The sequence below is a fragment of the Oryzias latipes genome, chromosome 2, assembly GCF_053564925.1.
Source record: "Oryzias latipes strain Hd-rR chromosome 2, Olatipes_Hd-rR_3.1".
In the NCBI taxonomy this organism is placed as follows: Eukaryota; Metazoa; Chordata; class Actinopteri; order Beloniformes; family Adrianichthyidae; genus Oryzias; species Oryzias latipes.
Window position 1 is genome coordinate 40,468,680 of NC_136238.1, and position 22,557 is coordinate 40,491,236.

At 45.6% G+C, this 22,557-nt stretch overlaps 1 protein-coding gene across 9 annotated transcripts in view; it reads left to right on the forward strand.

Moving 5' to 3' along the window:
• Nucleotides 1-22,557, forward strand: part of zeb2b (zinc finger E-box binding homeobox 2b) — an 84,171-nt gene that overhangs the window by 25,745 nt on the left and 35,869 nt on the right. The window contains exon 1 of one of the 9 annotated variants that reach the window (XM_023964047.2): nt 9,958-10,111. The exons of 7 other annotated variants lie outside the window; for them this stretch is intronic. In XM_023964047.2, coding sequence (XP_023819815.1) covers nt 10,078-10,111 — 34 coding nt within the window. In that variant the 5' untranslated portion in view covers nt 9,958-10,077. Of the gene's footprint in view, nt 1-9,957; nt 10,112-10,428; nt 12,130-22,557 lie in introns of those variants that run through there. One more of the 9 variants, XM_078943580.1, reaches the window with a different exon arrangement.

Below are 22,557 nucleotides of genomic sequence, written 5' to 3' on the forward strand. Positions count from 1 at the left end.
GTAAAACTTGCAAACATGTGAGCATAGCTAGCGTAGTCGCAAATACAGGAAGTCATAAATACTGGACATGGGATGGTAAACCAACACTTTGTTAACACTTATCGGTTTTTGTGGGTCCAAGAGGGGATTTCTGGCTCAACAAGAAGTTCGGGCGTGTCGTAGGGATGCATTGATTCACCTTTCCCGTAATTTCGTTCAGCGATGTATTGTATGGTCAGGTTTGACATCAAGAAATGCAAGATTTCTAGTGTGCAGCTGGTCAGAGAAGCCTCCATGGACCAGGAACTTCTACTTTGAAGCTCCTTGAAGTTCTTTTTGTCATAGACTATGACTTGGACTTACCCAAGGAAGGTAAAACTTGCAAATTGGTGAGTGTCAAACGCCCAGATGCTAATAAAGGAAGTTAAAACTACTGAAAATGTGATGGGAAACCTACAGTTTTGGTACCAGTAGTTGGCGATTATATGACTCTAAGAGGGGATTTCTGAGTCATCAAGAAGCTAGGGTGTGTTGTAGGAATGCAACAGTTCACTTTTCCCACGTTTCAACGGTGTATCGTACGGTTCAGTTTTAAACCTAGAATTGTCAGAAAAGGCTACTTCTACTTTCTTCCACAGTTCTATGCTGTGCAGCTATTTTGGGGTCAAACACATCTGGTCCAAATCAATCAGACTCGGTCCCCTGTGCTGGCGACTCCACGGGTCTCCCACAGCTGTAACAACAGGACAGCCTCGCGTGGGTCAGAACCGATAGGGGACACAAGTCGGGACATTTTTGCTTTTGTGTCTCGGTGGAAACAAACAGTCCGGAAAGAAAAAATAAAAAGGCCAATCGTGACAGGTCTGCCTCCTCTGGCGTGCCAGGCGACTAAAAATACCCACCCCACCGGTTGGTGTTGAAACTGGATCAATGCATCGGCCGCTCCTCTTTGGTCTGGCTTCCACAGAAAGGTTGTGGCTTTTTTACCCCGACGACTCTAAAAAAAATGGAAAAAACCCCAGAAATCTATGGATGTTTTTCTTTTTCTTTTTTATATACTTCGGCGCCCACATTTTATGCACCAAAATATCAGCGCAAACTACCACCTTTGCAGATGGTAAAAATATCTCAGAGAGGCCAGGGATCTGGAGCTGGCTTCACCTCAGAGATGTGACCAGAGGGTTTGGCTGGCTGGCTGGCTGGCTGGCTCTCCGGTTGCTCTTTTTTAGAGGTGTTTAGGACACAAGTGCAGGAGGAGGAGGAAGGAGGAGGAAGGAGGGAGGGGAGCATTCTGCATGACAATACCTACATCTGTCCGCCGTTTTGTTCTTTGTCATATCAGGAGCCGTCTTTGTGGTGGAGCGCTGTCGTGGTAACAGGAGGTTAGGGGTACGGGGGCAGCGTAGGGAGGAGGAGGGGTGTGTGTGTGGGGGGGGGGGGGGACTTGTGACTCCCCAACGCCCCTGTGACACAGCTTTTGTTGTGCTTCCATATTTGATCCTCTTAGCCGTTCGCCATGCCCCCACCCCCTTCAGTGCCCCTCCACTACTGTTAACCCCACACGTTCGCGCGCGCACACACGTCTTTTATTCACCTGTTTGCCTCCTGCATGCCTCAAATGCCTCAACAGAGGAGCCACTTTCGCCGCCGCCACCCCCCCCCCCCCCCCTCCAACCCCCCTCGCCTTTTGCAGCTGAGCAGGAAAAGTTTTCTCGCCCTCTTCTCACACTTTCAGGAGGAGCATTCAGGCAGCCGAGCCTCCGGAGAGCCCATTACAGGCCCTTTATTGTTTCGGAGCTGAGGTCATCCTTCTGCTCGCCGCGGTCGAAACAAAGGCCACGGGTTTATTGCAGGCCCAACTGTGTGAAAGGAAACACACTCCGACATTGTTTGAGTCTCACAGATAGCGGGGCGGGCATCCCTCCTCTTTCCTTCTTGTATTTGGTCAACGTTGGGTTGCCAGATATTTATATATATATATTTTTTATTCGTTTTTGCCCGCGAGGATCCCTACAACTGAGGTGTTGAGAGCAACACTTTGCCCGTGTCGGGATGTCGCGCCCGGTTTGCCTGACGCGTTGGAAACAGCAAAGGTGAAGAAGCTCGGGCAAAAGCGACCGTCGGTACTGAAAAAAACAAAAACAAACTAGAGCACCAAATAACGCCTCATCAAACTCCACTGCAGTGGTCACGATGTCAGGTTCCCTTCCCTTTTGTTTTGGACGCGGTGACCTTGATAATTGTGATGGTAATTACAATAAGTGGCCATTATATTTCAAGGTGCAGCGACCTTCATTATCCAAATCAATTTGAGTCACTATCAATTTGATAATACTCCCAATGCGTGGCTGCATGGAAGATGCACACTCGGCACGCCTGTCGTCTGCCATATAATGGAATGCTGTTATTGAGATTGAGCCACCCTCCTCCCTCTCCTCCCCGGCGCCGGCAATCAATATTAACAGCTCGTGAAAATAAATAAATAAATAAATAAAGGACGTAAAAAAGAAAAAAAAAATGACGACAAATAGAAAGAGACGCTTAAACAAAGTGCAGCAAGCAGTAAAACTACTGTAAGTCAGGACCATTTCAGTTTGGTACTGTCAGACTGTCAAGGTCCTGATGACATCACTAACAGTAACCCATAGGCTGGATTATCCTAGTCTTTGAACGGTCAGAATGTTTTAGGTGGTCAAATCTCCCTTTGAAGTGCGTCCGATGATGATATAGATTTATAAAATTGTATTTAGCTTATCGCTAAGTCTTGATTATATCACTATTGCGTAACACTCTCCTATTGACTGGCTTGTCCTGCCTCCTATCGCTTATGAACGGTCAGAACCTCTTGGGTGACAGAATGCAGTCCGGACATCAGGTGGTTCTAATTTCATAAAAAGTATCGTCAAAAAACACAACTTTTAGTCATAAATGTTAACCAAACCCTTGAATGACCTCCCCTTTGAGAGGTGTGTCACCCAAAATTTTATATTATCAGGAGTTCCCTATGTACTAGCACTGATATATCATCAAGTATTTCCTTGGAATGATGGTATTTTTGGTGGAAATTGGTTAAATTGCTCCTTCCGCTAATCAAAACCCTAATGTATTTGGTTGAAATCGATTATGGTTGGGTTATAGATAATGGTTGACTGCTGCTTCTGCAGGTGCTTGATGTCATTGATGTTCACCAAGAAGTAGGAACATTGGGGGTCAACACACAGTTGGCTGGATCAGGTGGTTGTGGGTTTTGATGGATGAAACAAATCTGATCTAGGTGGTAACAGATGGAGTCTTGGGTCTTAAGACTCAGACTTAAGTCGCACCTAAATGCCATGTGCAGAGACTTAACTTGAACAACGTTCAGTTGTTTAGTCTGATTTTATTTTAGAAAATCTCAGCTTAAGACTTAAGACTTGACTCAAGGTTTCAGCTAAAGACTTGAGAGTTGACTTAAAAGATACAGACTTGAGACTTGATCCGAAGTCATGGCTAAAGACTTGAAATTACAGCTAAAGACTTGAGACTTGACTTTATGGATAAAGAAAAGAGTTGGCACATGGTTCCAAATTATAAATAAAGTTAGAGCCAAAGACCTGATACTTTACTTTACAGCTAAAGAACTGATACTTATTTAAAAGTTACAAGTGAAGACCTGGGCCGTGACTTGAAATTATAACTAAAGACTTTAGACTTGACTTGATATTTTAGCTACAGACTTGAGACTTGACTTGTTATTACAGCTAAAGCTAGAGACTTAACTCAAAGTTGTAGCTAAAGACTTGAGACTTGACTTGAAGTTCAATGCAAAGACTTTGTACTTGACTTGGACTTGTAGGAAGAGACTTGCATCTCTAGTGATAACTCGTCTTTATCCACTACTGTCAGGTTTGTCTTTAGTAGCAGAATTTCGTCAGAAACAGAGCGTGTTTCCGCAGCCTGAGCTCCATTCCATCTGTATTCATGTCTTTAACCGCCTTAAAGCCGAAACTTGGCTCGCCATCCACCTCGCTGTTTGTGACCTCGGCGCCCAGGCCCATCTCCGGTCTCAATAGAGTGGTTGCGGATTGGGTCGGACGAGGCTCTTTTATGCTATAGGAAAACTGCACCTGTACTGTGCTGCCGGGGGAAAAAAAACAAAACTGCAAGCTCGGCACTTTTGCCGGCCTAGTCCGCCAGGGATATTTGGAGCTTATTAATAAAAAGACAATTGTTTGGCAGTTCTCTTAAGATATATGCAGCGTCCCCTTCTCCTGTCTGACAAAGCAAACCATAGAATGTTGGCCTGAACGTGTATACCCGCCCACACACACACACACACACACACACACACACCCATGCTGCTGGAACTGATAGCTAGCCGAAGACTTGATTTGTGGGGTACCTGTCGTGATTTACCGTCTTGCGGAGTCATATTTCAGAAAAACGGGGACAAACTGTATTGAACTAACTGCCGATATAACAGATGAGGATTGGAAGTGGAAATGCGGCGCTAGATGTGAGGTCCGTGGCGCACGGGTCAAGAAAAGCGCCATTTTTATTTAGGTGTTTTGGACAAACATTGTAGCCTCGTGACGACACACACACAAACACACAAAAAAAAAACAGCAATTACTTCGGTGACCTCATTGTCATCTGCCGGGAAAAATGTGTAATTAGCTCGTGTTTACAAGCCTGGCACACCTGCAGCTCATCTTTCGCTGTAATGTTTGCCTTCAAGAAGCGCCGTGGCTGCCAGCCACTGTCACCGGCTGTCACCGCTGCGAAGGAGGGAGGGGGGGGTGGGGGTGCGGTAAGAGAAAGACTGAGTGAGGGGTGAAGCGGTAAAAAGAGAACACCACAGTGTGTGCCATTCTTCCAGCAATCTGACTGGCTTAATGCTTCGCATGTGAAGAAATGGGCATTTACATGGGTATACAATGGAGACTACATTACTTACACAGTAGCCTCATTATATCCACGACGCCTACCTTCTGCCCCGCGCCGGTTTACTCACTCCTAGCTCTTATTGTTGGGGTATAATGGCGCCGGGGCATTTCTGAAATTCCCTCATTATTCAGCCTATTAAGGCTGCACCAACTCGATAATCGTGCCGCGCTTCGTGTCAAAGGGGGCGACTGTGCTGATTTGCCACATTTGAAGGCAAGGCGAGGCTCCGAGCGCGGTGCTGTACGTGCACGAAAGCACGCAGGGCGGTGGGATGATGAAATTGCAGCGGCGGCGGTGGTGGGTGGAGGGCAACACTGCCGATTTGGACGCAGGTTCTGGTGGATGCGGTCGCTCTTAGCGGCGTCGTACCTCTCAGGCACCTCGTTGGAGAAGGGCCAACCCATGTTAGGAGTTACAGACACCAAGTTTTGGTTTAAACCTTTACCGCCTGGGATGTTACCGGTGACGCCTAAATAACAAACGCACATCGTAACTCTCCAACCGTTTGCACGATCAACATCAATCACCTCATTCTAAAGCGGAGAAAGCTTTGGGTTGATCACTAGAACAAAGTGTTGCCAAACGGCGCAAGGGCGGTTTTCTCAACCTAACAAATTGCAAGAATTACATTCATTACGTAAACGATTGAAGAGTTACGGTAGTCGAAACAACGTGAACTCTGCAAACAGGAACAGGTCTGAAAAAATATGCAAAGAATTGGAGTTTAACCCTTTAACACCGGAGATGTCACAAACGCTCTTAGACATATTGCAACTCTTCAAACGTACGCACAATTGACGTGAATCACCGGATTCTGACGCAGAGAAAAGCAACTTTTCGTTTCAGCTTTGCACTTAAATTCAACACATTACCAAAGGCCAGGTCACACAGCCACTACGTACAGTTTGTGCATATTGCACGGTTAAAAAATGCTCAACATAGGGTGAATATACGTGAAAACGTGAGAAAGGCTGTAGTCTTTACGTGAAATATTTACAGATGTATCAGGAATGATCCATGTTGAGATCTTGGAAAAAGTACAAATGAAACCACGCAAAGAACACATAAATCAACGTAGGCGTGAATATTGCGCCGCTTGTATGCATTTCATTAATGATTCGTGCGTAAGTTACATAATTTGAAGACTGACATCTTGACAGCGCAGTCTTTTCGTCTCAAAATCGCTTTGGATTGTAAGGCGCACTGCTGCGTTTTGGAGAAAAGCAAAATTAAGGCTTTTAAGTGCAGAAAATAGGCTAAATTCTTTTAGGAAGGTTTGATCGGGATGCCATGACGCCTGGAGCTGGGGCCGTCTCCCGTCTTGCTTCGTGACATCTTGTCATATGGACTGCCAGGGGAAGGGCAGCGGGAAATAAAAAAAAAAAAAAAATCAATTGCCAATTAAATGATACACCTTGCAATGATGACAAGCGGCGTTCGGTAGCGTGGCGAGAGTCGTGAGGAGGCCTATTGACTATTCATAAGCGATTTTTCAGTCCTTGGCTGAGAAGCTCTGCCCCGGAGAGTCGGCGCTGTCACTTTCCCTCACCTCAGAAAGGCGCCGCAATCGACGGCGTAGGACGTGTGCGAGAAATTACCCAGAATTCCGCCCGGGGGGGGTAAGTCGGGTCACATCTGGCGCAGTACGGGTGCCGCCAGGGGGGGAGCAAAAACTCACACGTTTGACAGCAGCAGATACCTTTGTTTTGTTGCTATCGACGTAAAAACCCCTCGCCGTGGAGCGTGACCGACCGCCGCCTGATTCCCTTCAGCCATGTTCTGACAAATGCCATAAGAGCCTCCGTGTGGATACAATCCAAACACGCCGTTATCCGTCTCTTATCGCCTCGGGGGGCGGCTCACCTTATCTAAGGTAAATACAATAAAGCGCTCATTAGGCTCTACTTCACGGCTGCTTGGCGGGAGTGTTTGCTCTGTAACGAGAGCGCAGCAGGTCAACAGAGAGGCTGAAACCAAACACAAACGCTCTCTGCCGCTCCAAAACGTTACCTGAACGGGTCCGACCCTCGTCCGACAATGGGTTGGGCCTCTGAACCCAAGGCGAGAAGTCAGTCTCGGGTCCCTACGAGGTAAAAAGTTGAGTGTTTTAAATGAAGGGAAGCACAGAAGAATCGGTTCGGTCCGAAGCGGCTCGCTCCCGGGAGGATCTTAATTTAATCGGTCTTAAGACCCCAACCTAGGGTCGGGCTTCCTCCCTTTATTTCCAGCTTTCATCAGTTTTAAAAATGGCAACGCATTTATTGTCTGGTGACCTCTTTTATTGGGATACTCGTCGACAAGTGCTCGGCGGAGGCTGGCCCTGAATGGACCTCATCAGCAGAAAAGGCCTGCAGGATTTCTCAGGAAAAACCTCCACGCCGGCGCAGGAGGAGGCTGCCGTCGAAGACGTGAGAAGGATAAGAGCTGTGTGTGAGAGAGAGAAAAAAAACATTTAACCAGGTCACTTTTGCCTTTTAATGAGCCCCAAAGCTCTAAACTCAACTTGTTTTGGGATTCAGTTTAATCCTGAATTTTTAGTTAGAGTTCTCCTTCCAACCTTAACTCCCGTCTTTCTTTTCTTTACTTCCGAAAATCAAAGATAGTCGCGCTTTATCCTGAATTTCAGCTTGACAAGAGTCTTGAAAGATGACAGGAGGAGCGAATCCTGACTGTAGTGTCAGAAGCTTTATCTTCTGAGCAGGTTTCTCTGGATACATTCCCCTGAAACCCATCAAAGATCAGAAACGACGTCTCCTAGCCAACTTTTTTAACCCAACTTAGCTGTTTTTTGCCTTTTCCCCAACTCAAATGTAACTATTAAAAATAAAAATGGTCAAAAAATGTTAAAAACCTAGAGAAATGTTGGATATGGTAGCTATTTTCATGAATAAAAGTGTCTATCATTTCAACTTGCTAGAAAAAAATACTAGGAAAAACCCCAAATAAGGTGCACATATTGACAGGTTTTAAAAGATGTTCATATTTTTTTTTTGTTGCTTTATGCTAAATGTGTTCCTATAGCTCAAATGTAACTTTTTAAATATAAAAAACTTTCAAAAATATTGAAAATATAATTGACATGAGAGCAAATGTACCAGTTTGCTAACGCCTCTCCGCTAGCATACTGGAAAAAGCAAAAATAATTTGATAGTTTCTTTGCTAATACGTTTCTCTAACTCCAATGTAGCATTTAAAAATAAAAACTGTTCAAGAATGTTAAAATCTTACAAAAATGAAGGATGTTGTAGCAAATGTAGTGTATTTTTCATGATAAAGGCTTATTTCGTTCCTAGAGTTACTAGCATGCTAGCAGAGGGATACTAACACGGTAGTAAAAATTAAAAAAAAATATACAGTTTTTCAAAGTAACTCAAGTTAGCATTTTTTGCCTTTTCCTAACGTTGCTTTTAGATTTAAAAGCTGTCAAAAGAACAAAGAAAACTAAAACTAATGAATGTTGGAACAAAACAAATCCAGTTTATTTTTGTCCATATTTGTGGTGTTTTCTAGAGAGCTAGTACCACTCTGCTAGCATGCATTGTTTAAAAAAAGTAACTTAAGTAAATTTCAGGCTCTAATATTGATTTTTTTAAAGTAAAAAAACTGTTGGGACAAAGAGAAAAATCAGAGCTAGCAAAAGAATTAACAGGAAGCGGAAGCAAAATGACCAAACTCTTTCAAAATAAAACAGGAAGTTAAAAAAGACGGCAAATGGGTTGCATAACATCCAATTTGAATCCAAATTAATTTTGCTGGATTGATCTTCATACATATTACTTAAACTTGCTAACAGTTAGCAACCCTACAAAATAAGAGAAACCAATGTACCTTAACCGTAACCCTAGGGAGTTTTTAAGGTGGATAAACATTGCTGGATTCCATGTGAAAGTCCAATTTTCCATGGCTTTTGGGAAAGCGGCACGATATTCCCACTGTCATCACCAGAGCCGATAAAAGCCGGGGACTGGTGTTCACCTCTCTCACAGGCGCCTTTGGGGTCAGCGCGGTGGCGGCCCCTCGATGTCGCTAAGCGCTTTTAATTGAAGTTGCAGTGCCATCATTAACGTTGCTGTCATTATTACAAAGCGAGCGGTTCCGATGATACTCGTGTCCCCAGCTGCCGCTGCAGCCCCCCACCCCCCTCCCCAACACCCGCACATCATTATGCAGTGGCATCTATCAGATACAGGCTTAATTAGGGCTTGTACAGGACATTAAGCAAGGGGAGTAGCCAGGCTCAAATATTTATAAGGTTGAGTATATTTATGATCTGTGTCTTAATCCCTTATTAGACCATTTCAGTTGAGGTTTTCAACAAAGCACAGCTTTGATCCCGCCCCCTTTAAAAAAAAGAATTTTTACCCAGAGTGCTACTCTCATTGCGACTCTGAGAAGGATTCCAAAAGAAGCAAGAAATGACCTTGAACGCCAGATAAAAGTAATCAGTTGAGACGCTTGAACTTTTACCTGTTACAACTCTGATTTTGTTATTTTGTCTAATGCGCTCATATCTGCCGGCGCACGGCGCCGAAATGAGCAAAACATTCACACGCGGCCGAACCTTTCCCCGGGCTTTTATTTTCTCGATTCCTCAGCCTCCTGAGTGTCGCGGGGTTAACTCTTCGCTATTTTTAGTCGGCGGGTGTAGATCTAAGTGGTGGTGAATGGCACTTGTGCCTCCCTAAGTGCTTCCCCCACCAAACCTCCCCGCAATGACTCCTCTCATCTCTATTTTTTGTTGTTGTTGAAGGTGAGGGCCCTTTTTCTTTTTACTCTTTTCATGTAAAACCACGAGGGGGTGTTTGAAAACCGTTATTGCCCCCCTACAGTGTTGGGACGAAATATTAGAGTTAAACCAGGCTTTGCTGTTGATCAGCTTTTATTTTGAAAATCACAGCAACTGATATGAAAGAACAACCCTTTTACATTTAAGGAATTCTGCCGTCCAGAACCAAAGGATACTTTGTTTGAAATGAAGTAACTCAGAATGGAGGGCCAACGTTAGCTTCACTTCCTCTTTCTGCTGACTCTGAAATCGGTTGGGGAAGTGGGAGGATGAAAAGGGTGTAGCAGCATTTCAAGGCAAATCACAGTTTCAACTTATGAAGAGTTTAGGGATTTGGTGTCCTTTAGTGCCTTGGCAGCAAGTCAGGAGGAGGATGGGAGGGATTGATGATTCATACTTCGGTTTTGGCTGATGCCATATGTGAGTCAAATTAATGTTATGTTTATAATTTCCTTTTTTTTGTTTTTGTTTTGTTTTAATGACAGTGCAGCTCAGAGTGGTGCAGAGATATCCTAAAACTGTGTCTAAAAACCCAAAAAATCTTCAAAATATAAGTTTCCGCATTTTTGCGATAGTTTTGTAATTGTAACATATCGTAGATTTAATAGTTTAATGCGAAAATTTCAGAAATATGAAAACCATGCAGTTTGTAGGAAATCTCTTACCGAATAAGTAACGTTTACATTTCTTTCTGGTCGTTTGTGACGACGATTAGGAACAAAAATTCGCACATAATGCGACGTTGGCAAAGCAGGAATCACTCTCACCTGAATTTTGTATTTTATCGTGTTCTTGCAAATTCTCTTTCATTTCTGACAGATAATCATACGTCTGGGTTACATTTATCGAAAATCTTTTCCTAAAAAAATAATTGGTTGTGCGTGATGAAATAAAATAAATGCGATAGTATTTCACCAAATTTTACAAAAGTTGTTAGCTAGTTAGTTACATAATTTCAGATTCACCTATTGTTTTTTTTACAATTTGCTTGATTTTGACTTAAATTACAACCGTTGGCGATCAGGAATCACTTCGGCCTTATTTTTACATTTCTAATTGCATTTTTCCAAAAGTTGTTAGCTGTTTCGTGGATTATCGTAAATTTTCCAAAGATGAAACGGCACAAACAGTTCGTCCCGCATTTGTCCGAAATCCGTTGCATAAAAAGCAATGTTTGCATTTATAATTGGTCATTTGTAACGACATTTAGCAACAAAAGTTGGTAAAAGATGCAAGACTGATTCAGAAAGTTTTTTAAAAGTTGCTAGCTGATTAGTCATTTTGACTGAAATTACACCTAAAGGTGAAGCAGTATTCACTCCCGCCTTACTTTAACATTAATATCGTGATTTTGCCAAATGTTTTCAAATGTCATCGATCATCATAAACATAGATTGTTAATTGTGAAAAATTTCCAACAAATACTGTCTGACATTTGTTGGAAATCTGTTATATAAAAAAGTAATGTTTGTTTTTCGAATTACTTATTTGTAATGACAATTAGCAACAAAACATTGTTAATATGCGAGTGATTTACATTTTTTCAAAAGTTGCTAGCTGATTAGTCGTGTTGACATAAATAACAACCAACAGTGAAGCAGGAGTCACTTCTGCCTTATGTTTACATTATTAACATCATTTTGCGAAAGAAAATTGTAAAAAACGTGAAAATTCCCACATCTGAAAATCACGCAATTTGTATAACATCTGTTGAAAATCTGTTATGTAAAAAGTAACGTTTGTATTTCTATTTGGTTGTTTGTGATGACAGGTAGCAAAAAAGGTCGTACAAGAAGTGATAGTTACTCGTCAGGTTTTCCGAAAGTTGCTAGCTAGTTTGCCATGTTGCTTCACAATTTAGTCTGTTTTTTTTTTTTTCTTTGACGTTATGATCCTTGTTTACTTCAAAAACGAAACAGGAATCACTTCCACCTTACTTTAACTTTTTTATCGCATTTTTGCAATTTTTTTTCACAATATTACAAAAACCGATTGTCGTAAATGTTGGTCTTCAAGTGCGAAAAGAAAACTATATAACTATGCTATAACTATGCTTTTTTTCGGAAGAAACATTTGGCGAAGCAGGAAGTAGCCATATCCCATTCCCCCCTGAGTTTGACACAGAACAAAGTCAAGTTTCAACGTTTTTGTTTATCAACAACTTTTGTTTCACATTTATTAAGTGAACCCTTCACAGACTTTTCTCCTCCTCCTTGTGTTGAACCGCCCACTCCTCTCTGACTTCAATTTATTTAAACCGAAATCTGGCTGCAGGTCCTTCCGAGAGTGTCCAGCTGTTGCGCTGACCTGCCGCCCCGGCACCGGAGTGCACAGCCCACGGCCGGCGCTGTGGGAGGAGCCCAGCTGCTCCGCCACCCTCGCATAGGAGCGCCGGAGCGAGCGTTCGCGCGCGTGATCACGCCGAGCCTCTTGGCCAGGTAGTTGGTGGTGGGGCCTCGCTTTTATCGATTTTTCGTTGCTTCCCTGACAAACCTCCTCCTCTCTTGTTCGCGCGAACAGCGTCGGAAACCGCCAGCGCTGTGTGGCCCGGGAAACCTTTTGCCTCTTTCAACTCCTCTCTCTGCGCTCTCCCAGCGGAGAGAAGTGCATTATTATGCATTTTCGCTTTATTTCACTGCATCAATTTGAAGTGAATCGACGGTTCTGCGGGGACCTGTACCTGAAAATTTCCCTCACTGGATGCTTTTCACAATGAAAGACACTTTAAATGTCATGCAAGCTTTAGCTTTCCTCTTTAATACCTCCTTTTTTTTTCAAAATATAAAGAAATAAGGTCAGTTTGGGCTTCTCTCGGCGTCTTTCATATCTCTTCACTTCAGGAAACCCACCAAGGTGTCCGTTCGCGCACCGTTCCAGCCCTTCAACCTGTCAGACACACTTTTGTGATGCCAAATCCCTCTATTCATGTAACTGCTCTTCTCTACAAATATATTTCCCCCGCCTTTTTTTTTTTCTTCTATTCTTTTTTATCAAGGACAAACCTCAGCTCTGTGGAAAAAACAGGCCGGGGAGATCTCCAGGGCCTGTCATTTTACATTTACATTTTAGCCACTTAGCTGACGCTCTCATCCAGGGTGACTTCCAAAGTGTTGTGATGCAAAAAAAAAAAAACAGGACGTTTTGATCTACTTTCTCTATTTTGGGGGGGGTTCTGACATAATTTTACAAACCAGATTTCATATTTGAAAGCAGAACACCTTTTTTTTTATTAATCTTTTATGAGACCGTTTGGAAATAAAAATGGAGCCGTTTGACTTCGCCCTCCACCTGGTTGTTTGAATAATTCAGGAAGCGGAGCCGGCCGCCGCTACCGCTCTCGCGGGTTGTAAAGGCCTGAAAATTGCTTCATCATGGCCCAGACGGACGAACGCATGCATTATTGAGTCAAATCTGAGGGGGGGGGGACACAAAAAAAAAACGGATTGACTGAGCTAGACTGCGTGGCCCCTCCCCCCTCCGATTCCAAACAGGAAGTGGCTCCAGGAAGCCAAAATCGCATAGACCTCTTTGGAGAAGTAAACAGCTATTACCCCGTCTTATATCAGTCCGTCTAACCAAGCAAGTCACCCACTCACTCGCTCCAGTTGTCATATACAGTCAAAGGCTCCAACATGGGAGGTTCCATATTGGGCAAAGATGGTGATTTTCCAACATTGCGTTGTCTGTATCGTAAAAAAAAAGGCGCCTTAATTGACTACGTTTCGTTGGATCTAGAAGGAAAGCATTGTCTAAAAGGGACGTCAACCTTAATTGTTCCAGTTGTCATGTACAGTATATGGTTCCAACATGGGCCATCAGTATCGCGAAAAAAAATGGTGATAATCCAACTTTGTAGAATTTATGTTGCAAAAGAAAAAAAAGACAACTAAATGAACCTAATTTTGACGGATCCGGTTTTTAAGCCATTTTCTAAGTGTGACATCATACTCACTTGGTCCAGCTGTCAAGTACAGTCAATGGCCCCAACATGGCAGCATCTGTATTTTAAAAGAAAATGGTGATGGTCCAACATTGTGGCCTCTGAATCATGAAAAAAATGTTGACGTAATTGGCTAAATTTTATTTTTCTATGGGTAACGCCACCCTCACTCAGGCTAGTTGTCATAGACAGTCAATGGCTTCTACATGGCGGTGTCCATATCCCCAACAACAGAGTAGACAAAATGTTGTTTGAACCGGAAGGAAGTAATTTTCTATGGGTGACATCACACTCGCCCTCTCCAGTTTTTAGATACAGTCAATGGTTCCACATTCTACACGGACAACATTTCGTTGGAGCAGATCACACACACACTCATTTGGTCCAGTCAGTTGGTTCCAACATTGTGGCGTCAATATTGCGAAAAAAAGGGCAACATAGACAATTTATTTTTACTGGAGCTGTAGGTAAGCCAGTTTCAACGGTGGACGTGACGCTCAATCAGAACGGTCCTCCAATACCAAGGGGGCCCAAATCCAGGCCTCCTGCTGGTTTTCCAGAAACCCTGCCTGATCTGCTGCTGATCACCTGGATCAGGTGTGTTTAGCCAATAGGGAGCTTTGGTGGCAGGTTGGTTTGGAAAACATGTGGGACACCGTCCCTCGAGGTCTGGATTTGGGGACCCCTGTCCTATACAGTAAACGACACCAACATGGCGACGTCCGTACTGCGAAAAACTGCGACAGAGTTGACTAAAGTTTGTTGGAGTTGGTAGAAAGCCATTTTCACTCGTCACACTTGGTCCAATTGTCACACACAGTCAATGGCTCCAACGTGGTCTGTACTGCGGGGGGAAAAAACATTGTGACTTTTATATTGCGAGAAAAGTGGATTGACTTTTCCCTTGTGCTATCTTAGATGACCCCACCATTACGTTGACGTGTTCTCCCTACCATGACAAAGGTGGATAAAGGTGGAAAGATTTCATGTAATCCATGGACACCAGTGAAGATCACAAATCATTAAAGAAAAAAGGTTCAGAGCACTGTCTAGTGGGTCTAGATGACCCAACTCCCAATACTAAAGTGCCTAGGATAGCACAAGGGTTACGTTTGAAGTTCTTTTTTGTGGTTACGTCACACTGGCTCACTCCAGTCGCCTTTCCCTTGGTACTTCCTGTCCAGCCTATGACTGATGAGCTTCACTTCTTACCTGTTTGGCTTCAAGGCGTATTTTATCGGACGCGTGCACACTTCTCAATTTTTTCTGCCCCAATCAGCATTTTCATTTCACTCCTAACAGGGCCTCCCCGTCTTGTTGTCGTCCGCCGTTCAACTTCACCAGAGATAAAATGTCAGCGTTTTGTCTTTTGAAAACACACACAAGCACACGCACATGTATTTATATTTATGTGTATTTTCGCACAAATGCGCTCTTCCTGACAACAGAGCGACAACATCCGATGGGCCGACTGTACGGCGTCCTTATCTGCAGCGAGCAGCCTTAACGTCTACGCTGTCCATACGCCGGCGTCACTCATCTCCTCTCAGGTCAGAAGCATTCGTGTAAAAAAAAAAAAAAAAAAAAAAAAAAGGCTGAATCGGCGCTAATTTAGCATCCCTAATCAAATAGGATGGTGTCTTTTTGGAATAAATAGCCTAATTCGCTCAATGTCAGAGGTCCTTTTCCACACTGGCAATAGTGTCTCCCTCTTTTTTTTTGCCTTTTTAATTTGCAGCTCATGTATGCTATGAATATCCCCACACTGTGCATAATGTAATTAAAGCATGACCAATGCTATGTGGGCAGGCGTCCCAGAGCCGGTCGGTTTGCAAACTCGAGAAAAAGGAAAAAACCTGAAGAGCTGCCACCGCTGCGGGTTTGAGCTGTAAAACACAGGGAAAAGAACCGAAAACCCTCAGGATCTGGGAGTTTTTCACTTTTGACCCCCTACGAAACTAAAGCAACGCGGCGCAAAGTTCGAGCGATTCGGAGAACGCCTGCAACGTCTCGTCTTGCTCAAGAGGGCGAAGTTCACTGGAAAAAGCGTGACAGGCCGTTTCCTCACTCTCTCTGCAAAAAAAAACAAAAAAAAAGTGAAGTTGTGACAAACGCTTCCTGTTGCAAAAGTAGGGATGAGAGCTGCGCCGGGGCGGCTGGCTCTTTCCCCTTGATCTCGGCGCTCGCCAACTCGGGGCTGCAGAGTCTTGACTCACTGAGAAAGGCAGCGAGAGTCACGGAGGAGCGGCTCCAGGAATCCCCAAAAGGAAACAGCTGCTGGAGCTGCTGGGGCATTTGGTGTGTGTGTCGTGTTGTGTGGTGTGTGCGCTTCATGCATGCCTACATTCAGCATGTGTTTTCCCATCGTTTCCCCAAAGCTTCTGTGCGATTATGTGTTCTTATGTTTCTGGGCCATGTGTTCCACGGTCCAGGTGTGGGGGCTTGTCCGAGGTTAAAGCGCAGGAAGTGCAGTCAGGTGGGTTTTTTTTTTGTTGTCGTTTTTTTCTTCTTCGCGTCAGCTGTTGAGCTGTCACTCCAGGCGGGAGATTGTTCGGTTTGTGTGTTCGGGAGCACGTCGAATGAATCCCCCCCCCCGCCATCCTGACAGCAGCCTCGGAATAAAGTGGCGCTCTCCTGGAGGGGAATTGCTTCTCACGGGTGACAAATGATTAGCCGTTATCGCAGACGGGATTTAATTCCAGTCAGCTGACCGCCAGGCTGGAGCTGACTCAGGTAACTCTACGGGTGTCTTCACAGGAAATGAAGTTCCCGGCCGCTGTTCGCCCCACCCCACCCCCACCACCATTTCTCCTCCCTGCAAGGGCCCCACCAGGACTAAAACCTAATCCGCTCTGTCAGGGGCAGATTACGACTTTGTTTAATTGGAGATGGGCTTCGTTGACAATCGAGCTTAGGGGTGCAGGTGTTTTTTTGTTGTTTTTTTTTGTTGGCGCTGTTCATCATCCCAGCATCCCTCCACCTCTCAGGCTCAAAAAGGGGCAAAAAGAAGACACATTGATGAGAAGTGAGTGTGATGTAACCCATGGAAAACAGTTCTGGATCGATCCAAAGCCTCTTTTGCAATAAAAACGCTGCGATGTTGCCGCTAGACATCATCGGTAAGCGGTCCGAGTTAGTCTGAGTGAGCATGTCTAAGTCAACCACTCTGGCCAATCAGGAGTGAGCTTGTTAGAATGCAACACCCCTACCATTTGATAGCATGTTAGACAAAATCTGTGAATCAAACATTTCAGTCGGCATTTTTTTGGCAATACAGATGCCGCCATGTTGGAACTAGGCATCGTCAGTAAGTAGCGATTTTGTCGGACTCTGCATTTCTATGTCAACCACACTGGCCAATAAGGAGTAAGCTTGTTTGAAGGACACACCCCAAAGTCTGTCAATCAAACGTTTGGAACATTGTACGTGGGGTTCTGCAAGTAGGTTCCACCTACTTTTTTTGAGCCATCTGATTGTTCATCGGCTTTTGGAGCCAGGGCGTACGTCCTGTTCAGTATGCCAGGGGGGAGGGACCCCTCAGTCCACTTCTCCTGTATTGTCAACGAACCAAAACAAAACCAACCAAAAAATTGATCAACCCCATGGGGTTTGACTGACGCCCTACTTGTATGCTAGCAGGTGTTAACAAAACAGTAACTAGATCTTGAACATGAGAGGGGGGGGGATCACTCCTTCCAGTTCCGGAATACAGTCGCTACGTAGGACCTTGAAGACATCCGTTGGTTTGGCTGTTTGTAGGCTGTTGCTAAGGAGCAACATGTTCTCACATTTGCAGAGTTGTAGTTCCCCTTTCTGCGTCTAGCTGTGCCCCGGACCAGACGAGGGAGTTTGAGAGCCACTTTAAACAAAGGCCCAAGTGGAAAGAGAAGAAACTCCCAGGTCGCAAGAGTAAATAAGTCCCCCCCCCCCCCCCCCCCTCACCCATGCTTGGGAAAACCCAAGGGATCAATTATGCGCCCATTAGCATAGACTCTCTTGTGCGACTGCTCACCTCGAAACTCGAGTGGAGGAAAATGTTTAAAGGGTCTCGTCAAAGTTCACCTCTGGCTTCGGCAGCCTTGGAAAGGGGTGAGGGGGGTGGTCAGGGTTGAAGGGGGGGGGGGGGGGGGGGGCTTTAAGCAAGTCGTCCGGGTCAGGAAAACAACACGAGAGCGTCTCTGTCAGCCTCTCTGTTTTCATTACCTGAAACAACAAACAGAGGAGAGAATAGAGGAGCCAAGGAAGGAAAGAACGAGTGCTCCCCTGGGCCGCCATCATGCACTTCCTGTGCAGATGAGAAGATAGGTGAGATTGGCTTCTCCGTCCTCTCCACAAGGCACTTTTTGATCCCGTCACCTTAGTTTTAGTGGTTCTTTTGGCGAGATCACATCAAGATGTTCACACTGAGATGGCGTTTGGTACATCGTTCAAAACCCTTCACCCAGTGGGCGCTCATCATGGTCAAGCGGTAGCTCCACCCTCGCTGAGGACCGAGGCAACGATAGAACCGCGGTAGCATCCATCAGAAGGGGTGTTCCCCCTTTTGCCAGGTCTTCTGCCGCCTCTCAATCCGCTCGACTTTTCTTTTTTCCCAACTCCTTTCCCGTGATTTATGACCTTTCCGTCAGACGCGTCCCACGGGGTCCCCCCTCCCTGCCCCTCCAGAGTGCGCCACGGCCACTCCTGACTAAAATGGATTAGGTGCAGTTATCCACAAATGGATCCGTCACTACCTCTGCAGAAGTCTGATTGCAAAGGTGGAGTGGGCCCGGAGCGGCTGCCTCTGATCCGTGGCGTCTCAGTTTGCCCGCCGTAATTAGCTGTTTTGAATGAGCTAATAGCCATAGGAAACCCGTTTAGGCGGGATAAAAGGGGACGGTATCTGACGTTCAAAGCGATCCAAGGGCCCTGCCCGCAGTGGGGCGTACACATTGGCGCACGAGTTGGGGGGGGGGGGGGGGACACTTCCTTTCCCTCTTCAGTGCACACTCGGAAGGCGTGAAAAGAAAAAGTTTCCTTATCAGGTACGGACTTAAAAGGATCCCACCGCTCAGGGCGCACTGTCTTCGGGGGAGGGGGCAAAGTAGAGAGGAAGATGAAAGGCTTTTGTTGAGAGTGACGCTTACTCCAGGTTTTTTGTGCGCCCCCACCAACCACCTCCTTCATTTGCTCTCTTGCCTTCTGTGACTCGCAAAGCTGTCTTTTTTTTAAAGGGGAGGAGGGGATGAGTGAACCCTCCTTGCCGCCTGCCGGTGTTAGATTAAATACCGAGATGGCGACAGGAAAAAGGCAGGGAGGAAAAACAAAACAAAACAAAAAAAAGAAAGGGGGGGGGGGGGGGGCAAACGCCGGTCCAGTAACGTCCCAACAAGCTGTCGGGGGTTTTCCGTGACACGGCCATCACTCTCAGGAGTTGGTACACAACACAGAGCTCATCTCTCCTCTCCTGTTATCGCTCCAACATAGAAAACCCCGGGCGCCTAAGGCCGCTAACGCAATAACAACTAAATAAAATGATCTTCTTCCCCAGTTGGAAGGAGGGGGGGGGGGGGGGGGGGGGGGGGTATTGAGTCCATTTGTCATGGCTGAACTGCCCTGGCTTTAATTTATCTGTAAGTACACAGTTAGCGATCGCACGTTTCCGTTCCGTTTACAGCCCGTGGTCCTTGCAGGGGGAAAATAAAAACGATATGACTTCCTGAACTGTGGGTATTGGAGGCCGGCGCGGTTCTTGGAAGGTGGTGTGTGTGTGTGTGTGGGGGGGGGGGGGTGACGTTCGAGCTGTGGAGACAAACTTTTGTGTGAGGGGAGGTGTCAGGAAACCGGGAGGCTTGTGGCTTAGACACCCTATCTGTCCCATTTCCTTGCCCCTGCCAGCCCGACTAATCAAGACTTCTTAAAAAAAAAAAAAAAATGCTAATAGCTTTTATCCAGTGACAGCGCCCTGGCAGGTTTGTCGGCCTATTCCAGTGGGGGAAAAAGAAAAGCCAGTTGGCGACACGCAACCTTGAAACTTAAAAAAACACGGAAGTCTGTTTCGCTTGTGAAGTTTGGATGGATTACGGGGAACGGGAATTTCTTTGCAAGTGCAACCCCCCCCCCCCCCCCCCCCCCCCCCAACAAATGGGGTCCAACCTTGCTCAACCCCGACTCCTGAGACCCTCAGGCATAGCTCTCATTCTCTTTCCCAATTAGACGAGAGGGCATGATTAGTTTATTAGCAGTAGCAAAAAGCTCCGGCGAATGTGTTTGCGGATTCTTAGCCGTTAATGAGCAAATTCAAACCCTATTGAACGGACGCCGGTGGGAGGCGGTGAGCGGGGGGGGGTGAGCGGTTAGCTAATAATAGCATCCTAAAGACAAAAGATTGAGGAAATAGCATTATAGGAAGAAGAAGGGGCAGGGGGCGGCAAGGGGGGGCAGAACAATGGAAGCCTACCGGTGCTCTTAATGGCATGCTCTTTCATTTTTGAAAATTGCTCCCCTTTTGGAATTATGTATGCTCGCCGTGCCCTCCTTCAGGGGGTTGGCATCCAACCATCGTCTTCCACCTCACCAACACCGGCGGAGGCAGGTCCCAAAGCACGGGGGAGCGCTGCTCCACCTGTGGGAAATGAACTCTGGCGCAACCCTGTCTTTGTTTCCCCCCCCCTCAGCCTTGGCAGGCGGCACCACCTCCTTTACAAGCCAGGTAAATTGTTCATTAGGGCCGAGGTATAAAGGGGGGAAAGGAGGTGCCGCAGAGAAGGTTGGGATTTTTTTTTTCTCTCTTTTTCCCTGGAAGAAGTGTGAAGAACAAACAAGTCGGAGCATTTGTTCAACGGTGTAATCTACACATCAATTATCCCGCCGAGCTAATTAGCACCTCTGCATACCCCAGGTACCTGAGCGCTCACACATGCTCCTCTCTTTCAAGCCACTGATCAAAAAAAAAAAAAAAAAAGAAGAGGACTGACAGAAACACAGGGAGGCAGAACCTAAGGGCTGGCAGCGATGGTGGTGGTGGGGGGAAGCTTTAGATCAAAATTTCCTTTTACTTACAGGGTGAGGGGAGGTTCAGAGTTGTAGTCCATCACCCATGGAACTGCATTGACGCACTATGAGAATCCAGAACACCTTACAAATCGGATGGGTGTTATCGTGAACACGCTAACGTGTGGCGTTGTCGGACTGTGTTTTTACTTAGAAGGTTGAAAGTTTGCGTAGTCACAGTTAAGTTTGTTTTAGCGACACCAGTCTGTTATTATAAGGTTGCAAGGAATGTTGGGAGTTACAGGTATTGTGAAAACGCTAACGTGTAGCAGCGTCAGATTTTTTTTTCACGTATCACTATCAAGTTTTCAAATTAACGTGGTCAGAGTAATGTTTGTGTTAGCAGTATCAGGCTTTTTTTTAGGTGTCGCAAACAAGGTTGGGGGTTACAGTGATTGTGACTGCACTACCGCGGTAAACGTTGTCGGACACTTTTTTTTCAAATGTGTTGCTAGCAAGGTTGGGAGTTAGCGTAGTCAAAGTAACATTTGTTTTAGTGGTATCAGTGTGTTTTTCGACGCATGCTAACAAAGTTGGGAGTTTGCGAGAATGTGCTACCACGACTATTGCTACTAATGTTGCTAACGTGTTACAAACAAGTTCTAGGCTATCTGACAAAATTACACCTGATATTTTTGTGTCACTAAATATGCCTTATAGTTTTGTGTGCCTTTTACTTGACATACGTTTGAAAATGATGTCATTGTAGTCCAGAAAATAAGGTAATTATGAAAGCTGTCTATGTGCAGTCAGTAGAGTTCCTTCCTGTCCGTCTTATCTGAACCAAGAAGTCGGTGTGCATAAACAGGTGGACGATGTATTGTCTGAGCTCAATTAAACCAGATCATGAGGTTGGGGAGGTCAAACAAATCCGGTTTGCATCATGGTTCTCAAAAAAAAAAAAACTCGTCACACATTCTCAACTCCTACAACGCAATGAAAAGGGTAGTTTTCGCCCACCTGAGGCTGGGAAAGACAAACAGGTACGGCGCGAGAAAGAATAGAATAGACGAAAGGTCCTGTTCGCTTCCACCCACGTATAAGCCACAGGCTCTAGGGCTTCAGACGGCGGCGGCGGCGCTCCCCGGTTACTGGGGATCGAGGGTTAACTTGAGTCTCCTCGCTGCCGTCATGCACCTGCCGTCAACCTGCCGCTGGCCGTGCGAACACGGAGGCGTTTCTCGAGTGTACATCCTTGAGAAACCTCATATTCCGACGCCACTCCCGTTGCCTACGAAACCGTTTCATTTGAACGTCCTCATCCTGAGTGAGATATTGGCTCCAAGTTGGCTGCAGGAGATCCATCGTAGGAGGTAAAGGGAATTAACTTCCAGGAGCTGGTTTCAGACACTCAGGTTGTTGCCGTGACGATAAGCTACAACCTCCCCCCCCATGTATCTGTCCAGACCCCAACCCCTTTCATCCTCCACTGCCGCCTCCTCCTACTCTTCGTCTGGCTTGTAGCTAATTGGGAACTTTGTAACAGTGCTGGAGTTTCCTTTCCTCCGAGGGCTCCCTACAGGCCTCCAGGCTGCGTTTGTTGTATTCGGTACCTGCGAACACACTCGATTGTGTGTGTGCGTGTTGGTGTGCATGTGGGGGTAACAGATGTGATTTTACACTCTCATTAACATGTGAATGACACCCCGGGCCTCCGGATTGGCTCGGACTGTCTAAGAAAAAAGAGGATTCAGCCCTCCTCCTCACCTGGACCCCCTACCCGTGCGGTTCATCCCGTCTGATCTCTTTAGTCCATCTGAGGTCCCCCCCCGGTACTAAACACAAAGACACAGATCGACCTTTAAACAGCTGGTGACTGGAGGAGTTTTTAAGACAGCAAGAGGTCCTCTGTCTTTGTCTCTGGTTTGAGATCTTTTCAGAAAAAAAACAAGGC